The 23,509-nt window shown below is 37.9% G+C and overlaps 1 protein-coding gene across 10 annotated transcripts in view; it reads left to right on the top strand.

Moving 5' to 3' along the window:
• The first annotated feature begins 759 nt into the window (after positions 1-759).
• The window catches only part of LOC109377781 (aspartyl/asparaginyl beta-hydroxylase-like), a 105,366-nt gene continuing 82,616 nt past the window's right edge, over positions 760-23,509 (top strand). For 3 of the 10 annotated variants that reach the window (XM_019634225.1, XM_019634230.1, XM_019634226.1), the window contains exons 1-5: positions 881-987; positions 8,653-8,793; positions 10,272-10,316; positions 11,753-11,821; positions 16,472-16,651. In XM_019634225.1, the coding sequence (XP_019489770.1) occupies positions 966-987; positions 8,653-8,793; positions 10,272-10,316; positions 11,753-11,821; positions 16,472-16,651 (457 nt within the window). In that variant the 5' untranslated portion in view covers positions 881-965. Of the gene's footprint in view, positions 988-4,154; positions 4,327-8,652; positions 8,794-10,271; positions 10,317-11,752; positions 11,822-16,471; positions 16,652-23,509 lie in introns of those variants that run through there. The other 7 variants (XM_019634231.1, XM_019634223.1, XM_019634224.1 and 4 more) reach the window with 7 other exon arrangements.

Genomic DNA, 23,509 nt, shown 5'->3' with positions numbered 1-23,509 from the left:
TCACAGGAGAGAAAATGTTAACCAATACACAAGTAAGTGAAGTCAGCCAGGGAGATGGCATAGGACCAAGGCTTATGGAATTTCCACATGTAAAAATCAATTGGAGGAGAAGGAACTAGCAAAGGAGGTTGAGAATTAGCCCAGAACGGTAGAAAATGTACCACATGATTCTGAAATAATGGAAGTCAATGGGAGAGAGTGTTTACGAAGGAGGGAGAATTCAGAGCGGGCAAGTGAGATGAGGACTGACGTTTTCTCCTGGGTTTAATTACATGGAAGTCATCAATGTGACATTAAAACTGCACTGGGGCCACATGCAGAAGCCAGATTGCAGCCTGCGGGTTGTAAGGAGTGAAAGGGTGGTTAGAAAATGAAAGCAGTGAAGGGACAGCTTTGTTGAGAGTTTTATCTGTGATGGGAAGAAGAAAGACAAAGCAGGGGTTAGCCATGGGGTTGAGGGAAGCGCAGCAAAGGCAGAGGCTGGGGGTGCAGGAGAGTGAAGGGATGAAGAGTGGAAGGCAGCAGAGGAGGGGAGCGTGGGTGGAGGAACTAGCAGGAAACCAGAGAGCGAGCGCCCGTGAATCCAGGCTTGTGTGCTTGGCAGTGTATAGTGCTGATGGCTCTGTTTTCTCTGTGAAGTAAGAGGTGGTGACAGTTTTTGAGTATGAGAAGACAGAATCATTTAGAGGCAAAGAAATTCAAAATAGTCATTGTGGAGAATAGGAAAGTGATTGACAGGTGGTCCTGAGGGCTGGTTGCGGTGGCTGTACCGTGTCCTGTGCCTGATTTTTGCCAGGTATTCCCAGCTGCCCTTGCTGTCATGAGAGGGTGAATCACTGTTCATCCAGGGAGGCAGTTCTGGCAGACTGATGCAGTGGAAGGATAGAAGAGCAAAGGAACTAGCAGTCAGGGAGCGACTTACAGGATGAACTACGGACTCTTAAGAGGAACTATGGAGTCTTAAGATGGATATACGAGCATTAAGAGGTAGTGTTCCCTCGCTGAGGGTGGTGTAAAATTAAGTTTGACTCAGTGTGCGGAGTTGCCTTTTGTTATTTCTGTAACACTGGCTATTTAATATTAGGTTTAGAATGGTAAAACTGGTTCATGTTTGCTTTAGAGACTGTATGTAGATGAAAAGTTTTTTGTTTTAAAGAACTGTAGTTTTTATATCCTGCAGTCATGAGATCCAAACAGGATGCGCTTTCTTGGCAAGGTTGCAGAATCTGTTAGGGTGGTTGTGCCAGGAGAACTATAGAGATATTCCAGTAGGAATGAAGATGTGATTAGAAGGCGAGTGAGGTGGAGCTTACGGTAAGGCCCATGGTAAGAATGGGAGAATGAGTGTCAGGTATGGAATGGAGGGAACAAGGTTACGGGGGGTGAGACGAAGGAAAGAGCACCTGTCATGTTGGCACAGACATTGAAACCACGTGGTGATGGCTGGAATCCAGGTGAAGACTTCACTGAGGGGAGGGGACACTGAGCCGGTTGGTGACAGTGATGAGGCAGGCTGGAGGGTAGTGTATTTGGATGGCATGGACCTCAGAGGAACAGGTTATTGGTTTTGTTTTTTGCTTTTTCCTTCTTTTTTTAAGAGGCAAGGAAATGATGGTCTGGAAATTGGTAAAAGCAAGAGCTGCTTTCTTCTCCTCTAGACCCTGAAAATTGGGGATGGCCAGGACAGTAGTGCAATGATTCTCTTTATGTGTGGTCCCTAGACCAGCAGCACCAGGTCCCCTGGGAACTTAGTAATGCAGATTCTCAGGCCCCACTCCAGACCTACAGACTAAGAAACTCCGGGGGTGCCCCAGCAGTCTGTGTTTCGACAAGCCCTTGGGGGTGACTGACGTGCTCTAAAGTTTGAGAACCACTGCTGTCAGGGGTAGCTGATTGGGGGAGGGGAGAGAAGTGTTCATTGCTGACGCATGACAGGTCTTGTGGATTTTCATCTGGTAGGTTTTGGAGGAAGGTGGAACCCAGGCCTCAGGGGACACAGGTCTTGGCTTTCCTGGTCTCTAGTGACATCGGGATGATAATAATAGTCTCAGAGTACATTAGAAGTTTGGTTTTTGCTTAGACCTAGGAGTTACTACTAGTCCCATACAAGGAATAGTTAGCATACTGTTTAGCATACTATTACTTTAGTTGTCTTTGCTAGCGTTTTAAAAACATGATTTGCTCTATGCAAATGAAATTTATTTTTAAACTTGCCATCATAAAAACGACATTGTAAGAGATAGTTACTTAGAATTCAGAATTTCTTTTTCCTTAAGAAATGTTGTGATGGATTAAATGTTATTTCAGACACATGCTAATCACTCTGGCTAGAATAACAGGTACGCCATTGTTGTGAAACTGAGAAGACATTTTATTGAAATAACTGTAAAACTGTTGCAAAAGATGCAGGAGAGGGTTAACTAGAGGACGTGTGGATAAGTGTGACGGAGTCACTGAGGAGGAATAACGGGAGCTGTGTGGGAGAAGCCTCAGGGCTGAGGTATATCCACGTTTAATAGCTGTGATTCTTGTCTCAGGTCCCCATTTGGCCACAGACCTGTAATGCAGATTACGGCTGGCCCTGCACAGGCTGTAAGGGGAGAGGAGAAACGCTAGCAGCTCCGCCAGTCCCGTGGCAAGCTAAGCTCCTGAAAAGAGCTGTGAATTGGAGAGGAGGCGGCTTGTGGACTAGTCCTGACGGAGTCCATACAAACGTGTGGCATGGGTGACATCAGCACATGTTTGCAGGCCTAGTTTTTGCCAAGACATATTTTACAGGCAAGGAAATTGAGGCCCAGAAGTTTGATGACTCGGAGTTAATGAGGAAGAGGGGAGGGAGATGAATCCAGGCCTCTTAGTCTGAAACGAGCTACCTGCCATTTGAGTGTGATGGCTCCATTTCCAGTGTCACCAAGAAAGGTCTCTTGTCACTCTCTCTCTCCGAAACCACAAAACAAAAGAAAGCTTCTGAAATATTTGTCTAATAAATGTGTGTGATGTCGGGTCATCTTAAACCTCTGTCAACAAATGATTCGTGATCTTTCAGCATTTTAGCTAGCACTAACTTTTGGTGGTTCCCTTGAGGAAGGGAATGGGGGAGTGGCTCTTGTCTGAGGACACCTAAGACACTCAGTTCTGTTTAGTTCGCCCTTATGCCTTGTTCACTCTGACCCAGTTCTGGGCCGTCAAATATTGGTACCGACGGTTGCTGACTCCTCTTCAGAACATTTAAATGGTTAATTTATGTGCGAAACCTTCAATATTACTGAAAACAAATGAAGGACTCACAAAGAACTTTGCAGCCTTGCTGTGGATGCTATTTGTGTGAAATCAATTTAGTAATCTAATCAGAACTCGGATGAATTCTGTGAACTGCTCATCTTAAATCAGTGAGTGAGTGGTACTAACATTGGGCTGTTTTATTTCCCAGAAGGAAATATTGGGAGATGGGGTTGGAGGGAAGTAGAACAAAATCAGATGCAGTTGCCAATCTTTCTAGTTCCTTCCCTGAGGCAGTGAGTGCCTCTGAGTTCCTTTTGTCCGTGTCCGCTGTCTCCCAGCCTTCCTGCCATTCGCCCCCTCTCCCTTTATTTCCCCTTCCTTCCTCTCCCTCCATGCTTCTTTCCCAGCTCTCCCTGCTTCCTTATCTAGTGAAACAGTTTTTTATTGTTGCTTTACTTTTGCTGCTGGTTGAATTAGGCTTGGGATGGTAATGCCTGTGAATCAGAATTCTAGAACATTAACTTCTTAGCATTTAGCGTTCTGTTTCATTCAAACAAGCTAAGTAATGGTCTTTTCATGTAGGCATTTGATTAGATTCTGAAGAGCCAAATCATGCTGTGTCTGGGCTTGGGGCCACATTTGATAGCAAGACTTGTTTCAGTTTTGAAGGATTTGGTACTTCGGCCAAAGCCATTAAAGATGATTCCATAAACCAAACTGGCTGCACCGTTTGTTCTGTTTCATTTTTTTAGCATGCTTGATTTTTTTTTTTTTCTTTAGGGTTTGGAGTAGGGAGATCGGACCCACTGAGAAAGGAATCCCATAAGAGGGAGAAAGGCTGTTGGATTGCTAGCAGTGCATTTCAGCCTGAGAGGTTAGCAGAATTTGGCCATGGGGAAGAGACCTCTAAAAATAACTGGTGACTGGAGTGTGCAGTCGGGTCCAATTTCAGTTCTAGAGGCCTCGCCTGTGGAGCCGTTGGCCAGTCTAGAGCTTCAGTAGGGAAGGGCACGTGGTGTGTCCGATACCTGCTGATGGAGCTTTGATTTTATTTCCCCTTCCATATATATTACTCATGGATTGAAGAAATAAAAATGGCTGAAGGTAAAGATCTATTTTTATTGTTTGGATTAAAAGTGCTCTGAGCCTCCTGACAGTTTTTAGCCTTATTTTCAGTTGTGTGCTGTTAAGATATTTTTGGCTAAGTGCTTTGACTGCATCTTACACATTTTCTATTTTGAACTCCTCGAGATAACGGCTTCCCAGTGGTTTAATTTTTCACAGAATAATCTGTCTTTAATCTGAATATGTTTTGGTGTCTTAGAATAGTTTTAGTAGATTGTACAATCAGAAACTACATTTTACAAACTTCAGAAAAATGTATAAGCAGTCTTTCTTAATTTTATAAGTTAATTACAGTGAATTTTAAGAATTGTGTGTATTCACTCATATAAAATTATAGAAAATTTAAGGGATGTGTGTGTACTGTCTTGTTGGCCCACATTTAGTTGGCTGAAGCAAAGACTTAGCATATGTGGAAACTGACCTAATTTTTGTGAAGCAGAAGATAAAGGCAAAGAAAAGAAACTAGGATTTCACCTTATTTAAAAAAAATTAAATCATTAACTTTCAAGTGTTCTTTAATGATGTGTTGACTTTACATTTTTGTATATACCTATTTTTGCTTTACTTTGTTAGTTAAGATTGTCTTTCCATTTGGTTGAAAGCAAGCTACATTGGCTCATTCTGTTGAAAACTTACTTAAAAAAACAAAACCAAAAACGTATTCAGGCTGCCTAACGGGCCCCTGGAAGGCTTCTATTATTAGTATAGAGAATATGAGTATCACTACTTTGAACACTGTTTTGGATGAATGGTTAGAATGGGTCACTTGACTATTCTAATAAAGTACCTCATGCAGCCATGAAGAATATGAGATATATATCTGACTCTTAATTCTTTTAGAAGACATTTTTCCCCTTTTCTGTGGATCACATAATCTACATAGTGAGATAAAATCAGCTGTTATTTCTGACCCACTTTTAACAGTTCTTGATTCCCAAAGGGTGACATTTTTTAACGTGGAAAATTAATCATGTTGATGAGTTGCTTGACAGTTTTTGTGGGGTTTTTTATACTTTAAAGGTTTAGAAGTTATGTATAAATATGAAATTGCCAGCATAATGCTACTGAAACTCGTAAATGATTGATTTGTAATTTAGTTAGTGGTCCAGATAAGTAATTGACTACTGTTCAGGTACTGGGGTATATCTTCTATTTTTCCTTTCCTCAACCAAATAAAATGACGTGTTGTCCCCAGCCCAGTCTCCATTTCAGAGAGAGACACATTCCATTGCTCAGTGTGGTGATTTTCTGTGTTTGGTAGTATGTGCGACAACATTTTCTGATTTGGAGGTCATGTATTTTTGATGGGTCAACACAGAAACAAATGAATCACATAGTTCTTGCCATATTCTTAACCCCCATTAAAAACTCTTTTTGGCTAATCCCTGGGACTATAGGTCGAACTTGGGGCCAGAAAACTAAATGAAGACTCTTAGATTTATTTTCATCTTAGAAAAGGGACAACCACTAGATGTTCCAAAGTACCTTTGACACAAAGTGCTGGTGTCAGGTTTGCTTAGGGAGTTTTAAACCCTCATGAACGGTTTCTATTACTATGCGTTTTTTCAGTTTAATTGGGCAGAAATGGATCTGCCTTTTTCAACTAGGCACACGATATTTACAAATTGATATATCAAGAGTGTATTGTTTGTCAATTAAAAAGATCCCCTAAAAAAGGTGTCTTAGGAATGACTCCTTTCTATAATTTACTGTTTTGTTCCTTTAAGGAATTAATAATTATTAACTGATAAGATTAGTAATACTAGAGTAATACCTCAGTTTGACATTATAAAGTGATGGATAAAATATTGCTAATAATTCCATATTCTAAGTAACAACCCTTTTTTGACACTTGCGTTTTAAAGTGATAAATCTGTTTAGTTAAAAAGATACACTGAGTAAAAAATCTTTCTAAGATTCATTACACATTTATTGCATTCTTAAGCAGTTTAAAATAATGTTGTAATGACAGAATCAATAGGAAGGTTATTATTACCTTGTACTAAAGATTATTTTAAGACTGTTCTGGGTTTGCCTACACACATCAATCATAAATGGCCTTCTGCCACTGTTCCTTCAAGATCTGTGTCTATTCTCGCTGCTGTATCCATGTCTTGTATAGGCTTCCCTCCCGTGTTGCTTTTACTCATTTGGGCTAAGTTGGCTTTAAAATCTCTTCGTTTTTTTGTTTTGTTTTGTTTTTCTTAATTGGGGAATTGGGGAAGGGAAACAGCCAAGTTGTTGTCCTTCAGTCTTAGTTGTGGAGGGCTCAGCTAGCTCAGCTCCAAGTCCAGTCGCCATCTGGTCGCCCATCGGCAGCTCACAGCTGCTCAGCTCAAGGTGCCATGTTCAGTCTTAGTTGTGGCGGGGACATAGCCATCATCCCATGCGGGAGTTGAACCGGAAACCTTGTTGCTAAGAGCACACGCTTTAACCACTGAGCCATCTTGCCACCCATTGGGCAGCTCAGCAGCAGCTCACCTTGGGCGCAGCTCACTGGCCCATGTGGGAATCGAACCGGCTTTCTCAGAGCTCGCACTCTTAACCAACTGAGCCATTCGGCTGGCCCCTATTCTTCAGCTTTATACAGTGATTTAGGACACTTGACTGAAGTTGTTAGAATCATGTCTCAAACAAACATAAAGAGACTCTAGGTAAAGGCGTGGTCTTCACCTAGGTTGACTTTATCCCCTCTCTCCCAATGCCTTCTCTCTGCTTGGGTGCACATGTTCATGTAACTATTTTTCAAAAACTCTTTTCCCAATTTGTACTTTTATTTGATGTTGCAGGTCAAAAACCCTTAGATAAGTATTACTGAAGCAACTTGTATCGATGATACTTCCCTTTTGAGAAGCTGAGAAATTTTCCTCCTTCATTTCTGCATCAAGAAAGAGATAAAAATGGAGAAAGAATTGGGACTTTGAAATCAAATTTTTTTTATTAGTTATTTTATTATAAGCTTATGTTAAATAGTATCTTTTTTTATTTTTGAGGGCGCTGTCTTTATTTTTTTGTTTCATTTATGAAGTTTTTAAAAATTAAAGTATGGTAGACATACAATATTGGACATGATTATTCCTGTCTTAACCCCTAGTGGTTCTCAATCAAGCACTATCATTGTAGGGGACACTTGGAAATGTTTGGGGCTGTTTTTGTCATAATCAGTGGGAGCTACTTACCTTTGGGACCAGTGAAAACCAGAGATACCAGCTGCAGTGTGAGGAACAGTGACACAGGCTGAAGAATTGTCCTGTACAAACACCCAGAAATGCCCTCTTGGGAGATTCTGACAAAAGAGCACGTGCAGCTGTGCACGTGGAAACACTTTGAAAGCGATGGCATGTGGTCAACAAATAAAGGACGGTTTCTTCCTGGTTGATAAACTTTTCCTTTTTTCAAAGGGCATTTTGGGATATGACATCCTTTTAATTTAATTATTAGTATTTATATGATATATTCCTTTTTAATGGAAACTTGAATACTATGCTCTTTCCTTTTAAGGACAGGGTTAGCCATTTTCTATTAATACCATTTGACTTTCATCATTTTTGTTTATTTTTGGTTGTAACAAGAATATTTCTGGAAGACTGTAAGGTATATTAATCATGTCAGACGTGACAAATGACACTTTTGGTGAACAGCAGTTTACCAAACTGTTTCCTGCATTGAGACCAATTGTGAATGAGCCTTTTCCTGTTTCCGTAGGTCCAGTGGGTCCCATAGGACTTAATTGTCCTGTTTGCTTCTCTTCTTCCCTGACCTCTGTTTCCTATAAATAGTTTTCTTCCTCCTTCTGTCCCTCTTTGGCTAAGAATATGGAGCGGTTTGGGGAGGGGAGGTATTTTCTGTGACAGTTAATAGTTTTTAAGGTTCTACAGAAACTAAATGGAACAGAGAAAAGGATTTGGCTATATTTCTATATGATTTCATTAAATTGTTGATATGCTCTGAACTTTGAAGGAGGGGATGTTTAGGTAGTTTGGATAAAGAACTTAGAAGGAAAGGTTATAGTATTCTATCAACCTTTATTTTTAAAAATAGGATTAGCTCATCAGGAGTTTATTTCTTTCATTACTTGGAAGTTAGAGTTTTTTAACATGTGTTGAGTATAAACAGAATCTCTTTCATTTTCAAAAATCTTTATTCTGTGTAACATGTTTTGAGAATTCAAGTGAAAACAGTTTTTGAAATGATCTACCATTGTAAGTACTATTAAATTACTGGAGAAATAATTCAGCAAAAAGAGGTGTTTGATACAGTGTTTTCTTTTATAATGACATTGTACATCCTTTTATTTTTAAACAGACACAAAGCACAAGAATGGAAGGAAAGGAGGAATTCCTGGCAGTTCATTTTTCACGTGGTTTATGGTCATTGCGTTGCTGGGGGTTTGGACATCAGTAGCTGTCGTCTGGTTTGAGCTTGTCGATTATGAGGAAGTTTTAGGTAAGACTTTTGATATCATTTCTCATGTGAATTTATGAAAGAATAAGTGACATCCCTTAGTAATCTTAAAGACTTATCAGCATCTTTTTGGTACTGTTAATTTCTGTTACCTTTCGGTGGTTCTTAGAGTGGGAAAAAAGGGGATGTTATTTATCAGTGTCTTTGGAGTAGTGGCTTTTCAGCTTCTTTAAATAGTAGGCTTTATATTGTATGTATACCACACAGAAAAGTTTTATCAAACAGTACTTATTGTCATTTACATGCAATACTCTATAATTTCTATACTATTTATTATATTATGAATTTAAAAAATATTGATTATGAGCCACTGAGTTCATTTAAGGACCCATTAATGGATCATAAACGTATTATAGAATTCGTAAGACCTTGCCTTAAAGAACATTTCAAAGCACAACCCTATTCTGTGTCCTTGTTGGATGGGTGTGTGTGTAGGAACTGTCTGTAAGATGGTCTGAGGAAGTTGCTGTGTTATTTCTGATATCTGTCTTTCCCCTTATTTTTCCTTTTTTCTCCCTATAATCACTACAATTTTTATGATTTTTTTTGCATTAATGATTCTTTCCCATTTTAGAGTCATACTCCTTTTTTTAAACCTCACCAAGTCCTTTTTTTAATTGAGATAAGATTCACCTAAAATAAAATTCAATAATGTAAATACTTGAAAAGCAACAGTTCACTGATTTTTTTATATAGTCATCATTTTGTGCTATCATCATCATTATCTACTTCCAGAATATTTCCATCACTCCTTCCCCTCAAACACCCAATTCTCTGCTCCTGCCCTCTTCCGGCAAATGCTAACACACTATGTCTGTGTATTTGCTTATTCTGGGCATTTCCTACAAATGGAATCTACAGTATGTGGTGTGCTGTGTCTGCCTTTTTGCACTTAGCATAATGTTTTCAAAGTTCAGTACTTATTCCATTCTATGGCTGAATAACATTCCATTGTATGGATGGATATACCACGTTTTGCTTATCCATTCATCAGTGATGGACATTTGGGTTTCCATTTTTGGCTATTGTGAATAAATGGCCTTCCTCTTTTGTAACTCAGTGAAAGACGTGGACCCCGCCACTGAAAAAAATGCACACATCTTTACATGAACAGTGTTATATGAAAATCTCCTCCTTTCTGTACGTCTCCGGTACTTCTTAGATTACATCCATCTTTCTGGGGGGCAGAAGGCAAAGAATTACAAAACATGCTTATGTGTAACCTACCTTTCATTGAAGCTTCTTATTTTTAACACTTAAAGGGAAGTGTCTCTGGATATATATTGATAGACTTACAGAGGAAGAATTTTAGTGTGGAGACAAACTTCTGAGTAGATCTGTGCTTTCATTGACTTGCAGTGATATGTTGCTAAAGAAAGTGCATTAAACAAAAGAAGAGATTTCAAATATTTGTACATTTAAGCACAAGTAACAATTTTCATGTTTTTACATGCATGCAGCCAAAGCAAAGGACTTCCGTTATAACTTATCAGAGGTACTGCAAGGTAGGCTATTGGAGATGCATTTCAGGTCTCCTTGTGTTAGTCTCTCAAATGTTGCCTTTATTCTGCTAAGTTAGTTATCACCTGCATCTGAAATGTAAGTGGCAGGACCAGTTTCTCCTGTTAGTTTGTCAGAAAGTATAGTTTTGTTTTGTTTTGTTCGGTTTGTTTGTTTTTTTAATGTTTCTCATGTTGTTTGAGCTCTGTGCTATAGATATAGCCCCCACCTGCAGATCAGTGCTTTTCATTTTCTTAGCAATGGAAAATGAAATTATTATTAGTATCTATTATTAGTATCATTTATAATGTATGTGTACTTGCGAAACCAGACTTCTACATAGTAAGCTTCCTATTTTCCTAAGTAAGACAAGTGCTCTGAGGGTAAAGATTGGTCCCAGCTACTCTACTCCGAAAGTTCTGCCTGCTCTTATGCAGGGTTTTAATTTACTTTTTTTTAAAGAAACAGTAACAGTGCTGTCAACTGGCTTTTTAGCACTAATGCTGTATTGGTGAATGTTGTTGAAAATATTGCTGTGCATTATTATGCCTCTTCACAGCCATTGTCCAATGACGAATTATAAATTCATTTTAGAATATTTTTTAGGGAATTGAATGCATGTGACTCATACTCGAAATGCTAAACATAACAGTGGTCCTTCATGATGAAGTGTTATTAAAGCCTTAAAATACATGTTTACTATTCTTGATGAGGAAAGGCTCTAGTAGTATTGTCTTCTCAGGTTATCTATGTAAGCCGTATTATTGTTTTCTTAGTAGTAGATGCCAGTGCTAATTAAGTTTCTAAGTAGGATAACCGTAAGTTTTAGGAAGCCAGTTTTACATCCTTTATTTCCAGAAGTCTTTTTTTTTTTTTTCAAAAGGTTGATTCCTGATGTTTCTGTTGTAAATCATTATTGTAAAATATAATATTAATTGTCCTCTTATTTTCAGTATTTATACTGGGTGTTAATTACTTATATTTAGTCTTTACTTAAGGCTTGGTGTGTGTTCCTTCTGTTTTAATGTTGATGGTGGACTTTCATACTTTAGAAACATCACATTTCATGTGACTGTTAGAGATGGATCAATGTTATTTCTTATATATGTTGAAAATCTTGCCTAAAATAATTTTAGCAGTATAATAAAAAGAAATGCTCTGAAATAGTTAAATCAGGGTATTGTTAAACCTTTAAGGAAAAGAGTGTCTCAAGTATGTTTCTTAGATTTGTTAGGTGAACGTTTCCTGAATCTCTAAGTGAAGTACTTTCCCATTGTTTTTAAGATATTTATTTAGCACTACTTTTCAGGATTAAAAGAGCAAAGAATTGCGTTGATTGGTCACACTTATGGCTGATGTACAGGACTGCAGTAAGTGGTAGTACCTTATTAAATTTGTTTCTCCTCTTGTTCTCGTATCCATCTTTTTCCCCCTCTTGTAGGAAAGCTAGGCGTCTATGATGCTGATGGTGATGGAGATTTTGACGTGGATGATGCCAAAGTTTTATTAGGCAAGTAGACATTTTATTTTTTGTTAGTGTTGCTGAAATGCTGGAAATAAAAAAATATTTTTGCCTTGAATAATATCTGTGTCGATTGTAAATATTTTATGAAAGATATTTTCCCACTTAAAGCATATTATTTCATTCTTGTTGAGATGTTAAATGGCTTAGTTTTTTTCCCATGGACTCACATTTCAGTTTATTTTTATAAATGGGTAACTTATATAGCTCTTGCACATATACTTTGAATAAGTACAAGTATAATAATTTCATATGTATTTTCAGATTTAAAGCACTTCATGTTCTGAACTTAACATTTGAACATATAATGTGCTAGTCTGTATTCAGATACATTAATTGCAACATTCTTTAGCATCATTTGACATAATCCACCTCCATTTGAAAATGTAATTTCTATAAGGCTTACAGAAATTCATTTTGAAATAAAATAGTGGTAGTAAACATCTTAAAATGTGCATGTTTCACAGGCAACATTAACATATGAACTAACAGCCTTTGGCTGGGTTTCTTGATTGTGATTGTGGAGGCCTTGAGTCCTTTTTCTGCCACCGGAATTCCGTGTCTTTATCATGGCGATGTTTCTTCTAATAAATAAATACGTGATATTCCCTCATTTGTTTTAAAATGCTGTGTTACTAGAAAGGAAGGTGCTGGTTTTAATATGTAAGTTTTATATAACCTGGCCTGGTGAGATAGTATTTTGGTGTGTTAAACAGCATCATTTCCCTTGCTTTAGTATATAACGTGTGTATTAAAACTTTATACTAAAGCCTTTAGAAAAATAATGACTATGGCATGGTATTATACACTACAATAAGCTGAATAAAATCATGCCACAAAGCAATTCTTCCTAGACACACAATTTTTGTGTGTATTTTATGAATATGAAAAAATGGGGGGATACCACATCTGTAACCAATGAAACTGTTCTCAGTAGCTTTATCTTCACCTCCCTATGAAACAGTAAGTTGTAAATATGAAAAAAAGGGTTTAGTTATAATTAAATGTAATATAGCTTCTTAATTTTAGTTTCCATTTTATTATTGCTCAGTGGGAATAATGTTTGCTACTTAACAATAGCAGCTTACTATCTATGAAGTTTCTTTTCCCGTCTTAACCCTAATGGAATTTTCTATGTCATTTTGTATTACATATCTAAATTTGAGTTTATATAAACATAGTAAATCCTCAGAAGACTGTAATCCTAGGCATGCAAAATAAATAAAATTATATGGAATTTAGTATAACAGAATGATACCAATTTGCTTGCTTATAAATGGTTTTTTACTTCATTATATTACTTTATTTCAAATGATGGATTCTGAATAGTGAAGCTTTTTAATTTTAAAAATAACTTCGTGTGGGCCAAGGTACCTCATATTCAGAAATAACATTCTCACCCGTATATTATTGGCTTTTTTAGCTTTAAACCAGCTATTTGGTCTGTCAGATAGGAAGTGTCAACTATTAAAATTAAAATGTGTTATTTTTTTTTTCTATCGAACACACTAATTTCTGTAGCAAACTTACATTAATAACTTCACTTTTAGTGTTACAGTTAGATTTCAAGAGTTTATTCCCCTTAAGGTTTTTAAGCAACCATTAAGAGATCAATTAATTGTAACTAACAACAGTGCCATTTGCAGGTAGACACATGTGAAATGGGCAGATCATAACTCATTCCTTTTATAAGAATTATATGTTCAGAGGTGGAACCGAATTTGGTGAATCTTGGTTAAATTTGGTAGTTTGCTGTTACGTGCACAGAGGCTAAGATAAACTATTTTGCAGTGTATATGTACTAATTCACAGCTGGCTTATGGATTCAGTAAAGATGAAACAAACCAGAGTGAGCTATTGCTCTGACGTTTGAATTCTCCGTATGAAATACAACCTTGACTGGAATTGAATTTTATGACTAAAGTTCTTTTCTAGTTTGTGAGGTTATCGTAATTTAGTTGTGCCTCTTACTGGCATGTGATTGCAAAGAAAGAAACTGGTGAAATTCGTGGGGTACAGAGACAGTAGTGGCTCTGTATGTTCAGGGAGAGGTTATGGGGGGAGTAAATTCAGTGAGCATACACCCAAAAGGAAGCCCAACTTCCTGGGTGCATTGTTGCAGGCAAGGCAGCTCACGGGTAAGGGTTTTGGATTAAGGCAGGGGGTGTCCAAAGGAAAGGATGACAGTAGGGAGTTGGAGGTTAGGGGAGAGCTTGGCGTGGTAGGTGTCATAATAATTGAGATTGTTGAACTTGCATAGTTTTGGCATTTCATTCATAAATATTTCTGTATTCTTAAATCTGCATGTATCTAAATTTTATCAGCTTGAGGAAGTGTACACATTCATGTTTATTTTTCTTTCACATTTTAAGGTTGGTTTTTCTTGTGAAATATAAAGAAAGAATGAAATGTGTGTGAGTAAATCGAGATCAGTAGCCATCATTAATTTTATTATTTCATTGTTTCTGGACATGGCCCTTATGCTATACTTTGAAAATATTCTAACCCTGTTCTAGTTGACATAGCTTCCTGCTTTTGTGGCAAAATTGTTTAAAATAAAGTATCTTTGATTTTGGTTTGGGTTTTTGAAAACTACATTGTTTGAAAATGTATTTTTTGAGAACTTGTTTCCCAAATAAAATTGATAGGAAAATGATCCAAGGACTGAATGGTGAGAGTACCCTCTTCGTAGAGTAACAACACGGAAGGAATACACGACTGGCCTTTTTGCCTGACTACTGCTTCGCTGGCACCATGTCAGGTGCGGCTGGAGAACAAAGGGAAGCCAGTCCACAGTTCCTAGAGCCGTGGTGGACATTTGTGGGTGGGAAGGATGCACGAGGAAGCTGAAGGGAGGGAAGCACTGGGTCTCACCCAGTCCAAGGCCTTCGCCCTGCTCTTTGGTTTCGGGCTACTCTTAGAGATTAAGGAATTATCCACCCAGAATGTTTTCTTTTTCTCTTTGGTTAAAGAATATTTTTATCTTAAGAATCATAGAAAGGTTGCATAATTGGGTAAATAGTTTTATTTAAATACTTTTCCATACTTGTTACACACGTCAACGTGTCATACTGAAGGGCGGTAAAGTTATATGTTTTATATCCGATACTTGGAAGTTCTTGTATTGGAAGATGGAGAGAAATAAAAATGTTTATTGTAAATATACAGCTATAGTATATTAACGCAAGAAGAAGAAACAGTGTTATTTCCTCAGAGACTTGGGTGGGATACAGATCTTTGTTTATAGTGATTGTCAACTGTTAAATTTAGTGGAAAAACATTCTGGGTTTGTCAAAAAATAATTTAAGTACCAACTTCAGTTTGTCCCCTTCCCCCAAATACATGACAAATGGCATGATGCAGTTCTTCTGTGGACTAAAGTGGGGGAAATTCACTATAATCCTTGATATTTATACTAATTATCTTATTAGTATTATCCTTGACCTGTCCATCTTGATTGCTGGTGGTTATGCTATATGGAGAAATTCTGTGTTGTCAAAGCCTGAAACACTAAATTAGATGGTTATAATTTCACCTCTAAATCACGGATGTTCACATTTCTGACAGCCAGAACCTTCCACCTTGGTTTGTTTGTTTGTTTGTTTTCCCCTTCCTCAGAATCATGGGCCTTGCTGTATAGAGCTTGGTGGTATTGATGGTCATTGATACTTACTGGAACCAAGAGACCTTCCCTACCCAATACCGGTGCTTCACCGAAAAGAAAACACATAAAAGCAATATTACTTTGCTTTCTTTCCATCCTAGGCCCTATTATGGGACCAAGACTTAAACAGTAGGAGTCAAGGGTCTTTGCGGTAGAAGCTAATTTCATAGACTACTGTGGGAAAGAATTTTAGAATGTTGTGACAAGTGGTTGGCTAAGGCCTTGATCACATTTCATGTTGGTAGGCAGAGTGAACTGTTATTAATAACTGACTTTTATTATTGGTTAAAATTGCAGGACCATGAGTCAGTAGCCAGAGCATTATAAAGGGAACATATTTGATAGTGTTAAAATTTAAGTTAATTACCTGAGTTACATAATTTGAGTGCATTTTTACCCACTTATGGAGACTATGAACAGTAACCCTGCTATTCATGTTAATTTCAGAGTTTCCTAAATTAACTCCAGGTCCTAAGGGGAAAAGTTTGAGGAAATGAACCTTTCTATTTTCAATGAATATTTATGGATGTATGTACATGTTTGTATAATCAACTCTCGATAATATCTGGTTTTTTAAATGAGCAAATCTGGAGGCTGTCTGAAGGGTCTATCATTTTGCTCTCATTCTGCTATGTTATTCACTCTTCCCATTGACAATAGTCAAGCGATTTTGGCTGATGCAATTTTGTGTTTTTTCCAGCTCCAGATCCTCTAATGAGAGAAAGGCAAACCTGGTTAGGGGCTGGTAGGAATTGTGAGGACGGGTCAAATTGTGGCTTGCCTTTATTGCATATAATTGAGAGTTGATTGTAAGGTGTGCATCTTAATCGGTTTCTTTATTTTCCAAAATATCTTCTGTAAACCCCTGTGACCATGATGCATACCCTTTTTGAGATCGCTCTTCGTCAGCTTCTTTTTTCCACCTAACTGCTTTCCTTATTTTTCTCTTTCTCTCTTCCTCTATTCTGATGTAGGCCTGACCAAAGATGGCAGTAATGAAAATATTGATTCCCTTGAGGAAGTCCTTAATATTTTAGCAGAGGAAAGTTCAGATTGGTTTTATGGTTTCCTCTCATTTCTCTATGATATAATGACTCCTTTTGAAATGCTAGAAGAAGAAGAAGACGAAAGCGAAACCGCAGATGGTGTTGATGGTACGTCACAGAATGAAGGGGTTCAGGGAAAGACTTGTGTCATTTTGGATTTACATAACCAGTAACTTTGATTCAGGGACTGAAGCCGTGGGCTTATGAAAACCGGAAGCTGCCTCCTTTTTCTTTCTTTCCTTTGCTCACCCAGGGCTTAACGTGCAGTGGGGCAGCTGTGATCGCACTGCACAAGGCAGCCATGTGGTCTTTCCCCCAGTACACCTCCTAGCTAGTCCCTTGCGTGGCTTCCCCACTTCCAGAAACTGGCGTTCCTCATTCTTGTAGTGGTCAACAAAGTACATTGAGAATGATGTCCTTGGTGGTATAATTGGTTTCTGTATTGTTTTGTTTTGACTTATGTATTCACTGAACTAAATTTAGATGCTTCATAGCAAATTGTTTTGTGATTAACCCTTGCCGCTTGTCTTTCTAACACACTATTAATTAAGATGCTTATAATGGACTTGATTATCAAAATATTTCTAGCATGATTCGTGAATTAAATGCTCTGTGGATCTTTAACATAACTGATGTTTAAAATGATGGTTCTTTAAAAAACTGATTTTTTTATTGTAATTTGTCTAGGTTAACTGATTTGTCAGATAGGTTAATACCAGTTTCAATGTAAAATTCTGTATTTATGGTGCTTTTAAAATAATTTGAAAATAACCCCATGTTTTTGCCTTAGCATAGTTAAGTTTCTGTATTCAGATAGTAGTATATCTGAATATTTCTGTCTATGAAAGCAAAATTTATTTTTAATCTCATTTCCAAATATACATCCAGAGAAAGTAATTTGTATTTTTTTTAAAATAGACATAGTACACAAGAAGGAAAATGTGAATATGTATCTTAAATCATGTTGTACATATTAAAATTATCCATCCCAAATAAGTCTTTTTCCAGTTTTTTCCTGTATTACCTTATTAATTGGCTATCAGTTTTGGCTTAAGTATAATACAATTTTTAGATTTGTAAGTTTATTAAAGTGGTCATTCTTTTTGCCATTAGAAAACCTTAAAAACATCTTTGAATCAATTCATTTAAAAGTAGTTTGCTTCAGTAATATCAAAACCAGTGATATTAGCCATATATAATATGCATTTCTTAAAATGAGAGTTCATCTGTTTTCTCCCTCCAATAAAGCTCTTACAGCTCGAAAGTGATAAGACCTAAGACCTTTGTTTTCTTTTACTCTCTTAGGGAGTAGTGTTTCATGTTTTTAAATCTCTGAACTTCTGTGAAACTTAGCTTTGGTTCTTCATGGAGCTTAAAGTTAGAAAATGTTTGCATTTTTTAAACATTTTATTTATAATAATTTCTACTTTTCAAATATTCATTCCTTATTTTTTTATGTTTAATGAATTTGCTTTCTGTAAGTGGATTTTTTTTCAGAAGGAACCATGACAAATTTAGTTTCTTTGGTAGAAGTCATTCTTGTAGGTGATCAAAATGATAGCATGAGACAGCAAGTCTGAAATCAGAACACCGGAAGCACACCAGCTTCTGCCTCTACTCACCACTTACATGCATTGGGGAAGACTGTCCAATTTGCTAATCTTATTTTTTTTTAAGGCATTATTTTAAATTACTTTTGGAAATAGATAAGGATGTTGTACATTGGACAGTGATCTCCTAAAGCTTAAATGGCTATTAAAACTCTAGTTTGTCTTCCCCTAGTTATTCAGGGAATATGTTTTGTTCCATTAATGTTTCCGACAGAAGCTTTTGATTTTGGAATGTTAATATTCTGGAACAAATGAGTATGGTCTAAAAATATGTTTTTCTGAAAGTCCATGCAGTTTTTGCCCCTACTTTGAATTTGAAATTCAAAACACAGTGACATATCAGAGTTCATTAGGTGTACATTCAAAAGCATTCTTAGGCCTCTCTCAATGAAATTTCCTTAGCCAGATGTCTGAGATGTATTTTTTAAAGCAGTATTATTTCTTAATGCTTTATTACTACTAACTGTAAAAGATGTTTGATTCATTTATGAGAAGTAAATAATTAAATATGTGTGTTAAACATGTTTGGAATCTTTAATTTCTCATCAGGCTTGTTTTTTTTGTCATTATACTAACACACATTTTATGTACAGAAATTAATTATGCTTTATTTTTGTAAGTGAAAAATAAGGGTGTGAGATCATAATTTGCCATTTATGTAGTATACCTCTAATCATCCCTTTTGAAAAACCTCAGACGGAGGTAACAGCCGAATAGCTGATGAACCCCTGACTTCTGTGACTTCCTTCAACTTGTGCTTCAGGCTTGTTTTGGTGAGAGAGAATAAAGTTGTTTGCAAAACTGGTATGGAGTATTTTGGACCTGATCAAAATGACCTCACTTAAATTTTATTTGTTATATACATTATAATTCTTAATTTTCCAAGGATTTATTGTATAATTTTCAGTTTCATGATATATTTTCCTAGCTTAAGCTGAGGAACATGCTTCCCAAGGGAAAATTGCGTACGTTTGAATATGTATAGTTGTAGAATTTTAAGTTTCACTATATGTCTTCTGCTCTTCCCATTGTGAACGCCCAAAGTAACCTTGCATAACATGCTCTGTATCAGATGTGGTGGTGTCCCCTCAGAGCTGCCCTTGCTTTTTCGGACACGCTGCCATGTGTCCAACTGAAAAGGCACTGGGTTTTCTGGACTTCAGTGCAAAACAAAGGAATTGCACGCTGAGGACTTACTTGCTGCATTTGAGCCTCTTGCAGCCCTGATTTTCCCTGTCACGTGAGTAGCGGTGGGTCAAGGCAGTTGGAGAAGCGTCTTCTAGGTGCTGATCTTATTTATTAAATTCCTGACCTTAGCTGCAGCTTGCTGCCCACGGACTCACGCAAGTGCCTCAGGCTTCGTGGGGTGCTGGGCGACCCCGCCTTTTCATCTTGTACCCCATTCTTTATTTTGGAAGTTCCCTCCTGGTCTTACAGAGCTGTATCCAAACATGTAAGAAACACTTTTTTCTGCTTGGCTTCTGGTTTGTTTTTCTTGATAGTTAACAACATTGAACAAAATCTTTCATTGTCTATCTTGGTGTTTATAATTTTGGAGGATTATCAAAAGCAGATACAGGCATAGACAATTATTCTTCACTTGTACAGTTGGCAGTTGCACCTTTTGGAGATTGATGTTCAGTGACCCTTTCTAAGTAAGATTGTGGTCTATAAAACAAGTAAGACGTTTTCTGCGATTTGGCCTGTGGCATGTTCTTTGATCACAGTCCATATTTGGAGCACGTTCATGAAATTCAGTGACAGCCTTTTTCATCCCCAGTTGGTTGATGGGACATCATGCCGAATTTTCTGCTTCAGTTATTTGCTGAGATAACCGCGTCATACATAGAAAGAGGTATTAACTCAGCTGCGAGCTCCTTGAAGTTAAGAGCCAGGTCTCAGGCTTCGTCAGGATCTCTCTTCAAAGCTGAGCTCAACAGATGATACTTATTAAATATGTACTGGGGTTAGTCCTGATGAGTGAGAACCTCAGGAGTTGCCTATTGCATAATAAAACACTGCCGTGTTTGTATTTTTAAACCAGCTTAAATAAGTGAAAAAAATGATTGGACATATCTTTTTTTAGAGAAATGACATTTTAAAGTTTATACAGTAACTGACCTATGCCAACAGAGGTCTGCACGCAGTCTTTTCCATATCTCATTTGTATTTGAGTCTGCATTTTTATTCAAACTCTCAGCCTCTGGATGTAATCCCTTCCTCAATCTTTAGTCTTTGGGTTCTGTTATATTCTTATCCTCCCTTCCCTACTTATCATACCAGGTTGGAAGGTTTATAGCTTTCTTTTTTATAAAGATGCCTGCAGTAGTATATTTACACCATCTATGTAAAAATAAAAAGGAAATTGGCGTAGTGTCCTAATACGCTTTTCACCAAAACTAGACATCCATTTGAGAGCGATAGCCTGCATAGTTCCCAGATCTGTTACTTAGGTATTTGAGCCTCTTTTTTGCTACTGGTAGTCAATGCTGGAATAAATTATGCTGTTTCAGTATGGGAAGGACAAAGATGAGAAACTGAGGCTCCAATTGACTCACAAGTCTCACCAGGGACCATGGGAGTGAGTGAAATGGCCGAGTATGAAGTGGTACCCCACCTACCAATTCTGGGCCAATTCTCTGAGAATCTTCAGTACCTACTTGTGTTTCTGTAACGGAACCAGGCTTCTAACATCATGTCTGTTGCATGTGGGGGAACTGCAATTCCAACCATTCGCTTAACGATTGAGTATTTTAATGTCATACAACACATTTCATTTTGAAAATGTGTGTGGGATAGTGGCTCTGAGGCAGTTGCCAAAATAACATTAATTACCTTTCAGCAACTTGTTCATGTTCTAAGGCAAGAATTTTAGACCTGCTGTTTTCAGATTTCTGTAGAAGAATTCCCAAATAGTCAACAGGGCCATTAATAATAATCACCTTAGAAACCATCAGAATAAACATACAGGACAAAACAGGAGTAAGCAGCATAGTGATTATTTTTTTCCATTCTCTTCGACTATTACTACATTCTAATGCTTCTTTGATGACTGCCTTCAATTGGAATGTTATTCTATCAAGAAAAACAACTTTTATCCAAATGGATTACAGAATACTAAGATGCTTCCTTTTCAGGCTCTAATTGATATAATTTTCTCCATACTACTTGGACACTTTTTTTTTTTTTAAGATTTTTTTTTTTTAATTGGGGAATTGGAGGAAGGGGAACAGACAAGTTGATGCCCTTTTTGTTCTTCAGTCTAGTTGTGGAGGACGTCACCTAACTGGCCCAAGTTGGCCCCATCATTGCGCTCTTCCTGGGCGAGGCAGATCAGTCGCCGGCTTCTGGACAGCCACTCACGGTGGCTGCTGGCCGCTCACGCTGGCTGCTGGCTACATATGGTAGCCCATGGCAACCCACTGCAACAGGGGCTGCAGCCTACGCCGTCGCAGGCGACTCACGGCAGCCCAGCTCCAGGTTGAGCTGTTGTTCAGCATCTTAGCTGTAGAGGGCAGTGTCACTGACCCGCATATGTGGGATCCGAACCGGGGCCCTCTGGCGTCCCAAGCCAGCTCTTAACCAACGCGCACTCAGCCGGCCCTTGGACATTATTTTTAAGGAGTTATTGTATTATCATGAATTTTATTGTTTAATGGACTTGTCCCATTTTTTCCCCTCCTGGGCATTGGCTATGGTAGTAAAGAGAAAAAAGAAGAAAAATGGGGCACACTTACTGATTTTTGACGCTGTAGAGACACCAACCATAATTACAAGTGATAAGAAATTAATTCTGTCTAGAGTTAGGACTTATATATAAAAGCAATGTCTTACATATGTGCCTGTGCGTTTTTCTGGGGCCACTTCTCTAATGTCCCCAAACTTGTATTTTTTTCCCCTCTACGTGCTGTCGTCGGTCCTGGATCACCACTGACCTCTTCTCCAGCACGGGGCTTCACACTGTTGTTGGAAAAAGATCTGTTCTAAACTTACCTGAATTGAAGCTCTGTGAGCGCTCACTGCTCTGTGCGAGTTGTGCTCTTCAGTAGGTGTTGGGAGCCTTTTGCATGCCCTTCCACCTTCCTGCCTCTGTGGAGGTGAGTTTGCTTTCTGCTTTCAAGACCGTCCACTCTGGCTTGGGTTGCTTTATCTCCACGCCTCTACACAGTACAGCATTTCTTTGCTCTTTGAATTGCTTTGAATCATTGTTTCCTCTCTCACTGGTCGTTTTTTCACATGGGACATCCTCTGGTTTCCAAAGCTAACCCTTCTCCTTGTGTCTGTTCCTCCTCTTTATGGTCTTATCATTGTCCTCTCTCATTAATGCAGCTTCTCTTTCCTGTGGACATGCCTTTGTTTCCTCTAGCCTTCGAAGCATGCAAACACAGAGGATGGTCCTCAAACCTTATTCTTTTTCTGCCCCCTGAGAATCTTGGGGAATTCCACACACGAGTATGATCAGTTTTCTCCTAAGGAGATAAGAGAGCCCCTCAGGAGCACCCTGGGCTTTTGCTCACCTTTCTTTCCACCTGGGTTTTCTCATCACTGTGACATGACTATCTCTTGTACTGCTTGTAAAACTTTAAACTGAACAACCATATGGGACGTTTAATAACTAACATTATTCAGCAGTGTCCTCATCCTGAACGTTTGTTCATGCCTTCCTGCCTAAAGCTGCTGCCTTGATTTTCAGAACACTGCATTTTCTTGACTCTTCTCTCCTTTTCTTCATTACTTAGGGGCTTGTCGATTAACCTTCTGTTTTCCAAGCACTATTTCTTTCATGTCTATACTATTGCAATACTTCAGCGACCGCATATGATAATTGTGGCTTAAATGATTAGCTCAGTTTTTATCATGTCAGAAGTAGAAAAAAGTCATTGACTTAGAGTTCGGAAAAGGCAGCTTAAATTGATACTTTGGAATTTTACATAGTATATTGTACATTGTTAATTTGTGTGACTCTTAAGGAGTTATATCCACAGCAGAAAGTTTTAACTAAAGTGCTTCTTTTTTTCCTGTTTCACTAATCCAATGCTGATCTAATATTTTAGCTTATAAATGACAAAAGTTAACTTTAGCCTTTTCAACAGCATAGCTGTTTTGACTATATCACAATAGGGTGGGGGGCCTGTAGTCTGACTCCTACCACTGCTTCTTAACAGGAAACTCCAGGCCTGCATTTCAGGAACATTCAGGAGTCAGGAGGGGACATTAGTGTCATTAAAGTGCGTTTACCTACTTTGTGCTAATTTCTTTTTTTTTTTATTGGGGAATTGGGGGGATGGGAACAGCACTGGGGAATTGGGGGAAGGGGAACAGACAAGTTGCTGTCGTTTTGTTCTTCAGTCTAGTT

This window comes from Hipposideros armiger, unplaced genomic scaffold (assembly GCF_001890085.2).
Source record: "Hipposideros armiger isolate ML-2016 unplaced genomic scaffold, ASM189008v1 scaffold_1552, whole genome shotgun sequence".
Classification (NCBI taxonomy): Eukaryota; Metazoa; Chordata; class Mammalia; order Chiroptera; family Hipposideridae; genus Hipposideros; species Hipposideros armiger.
Note: the sequence above shows the minus strand (reverse complement) of the source record. Positions and strands in the feature narration are given on the sequence as shown.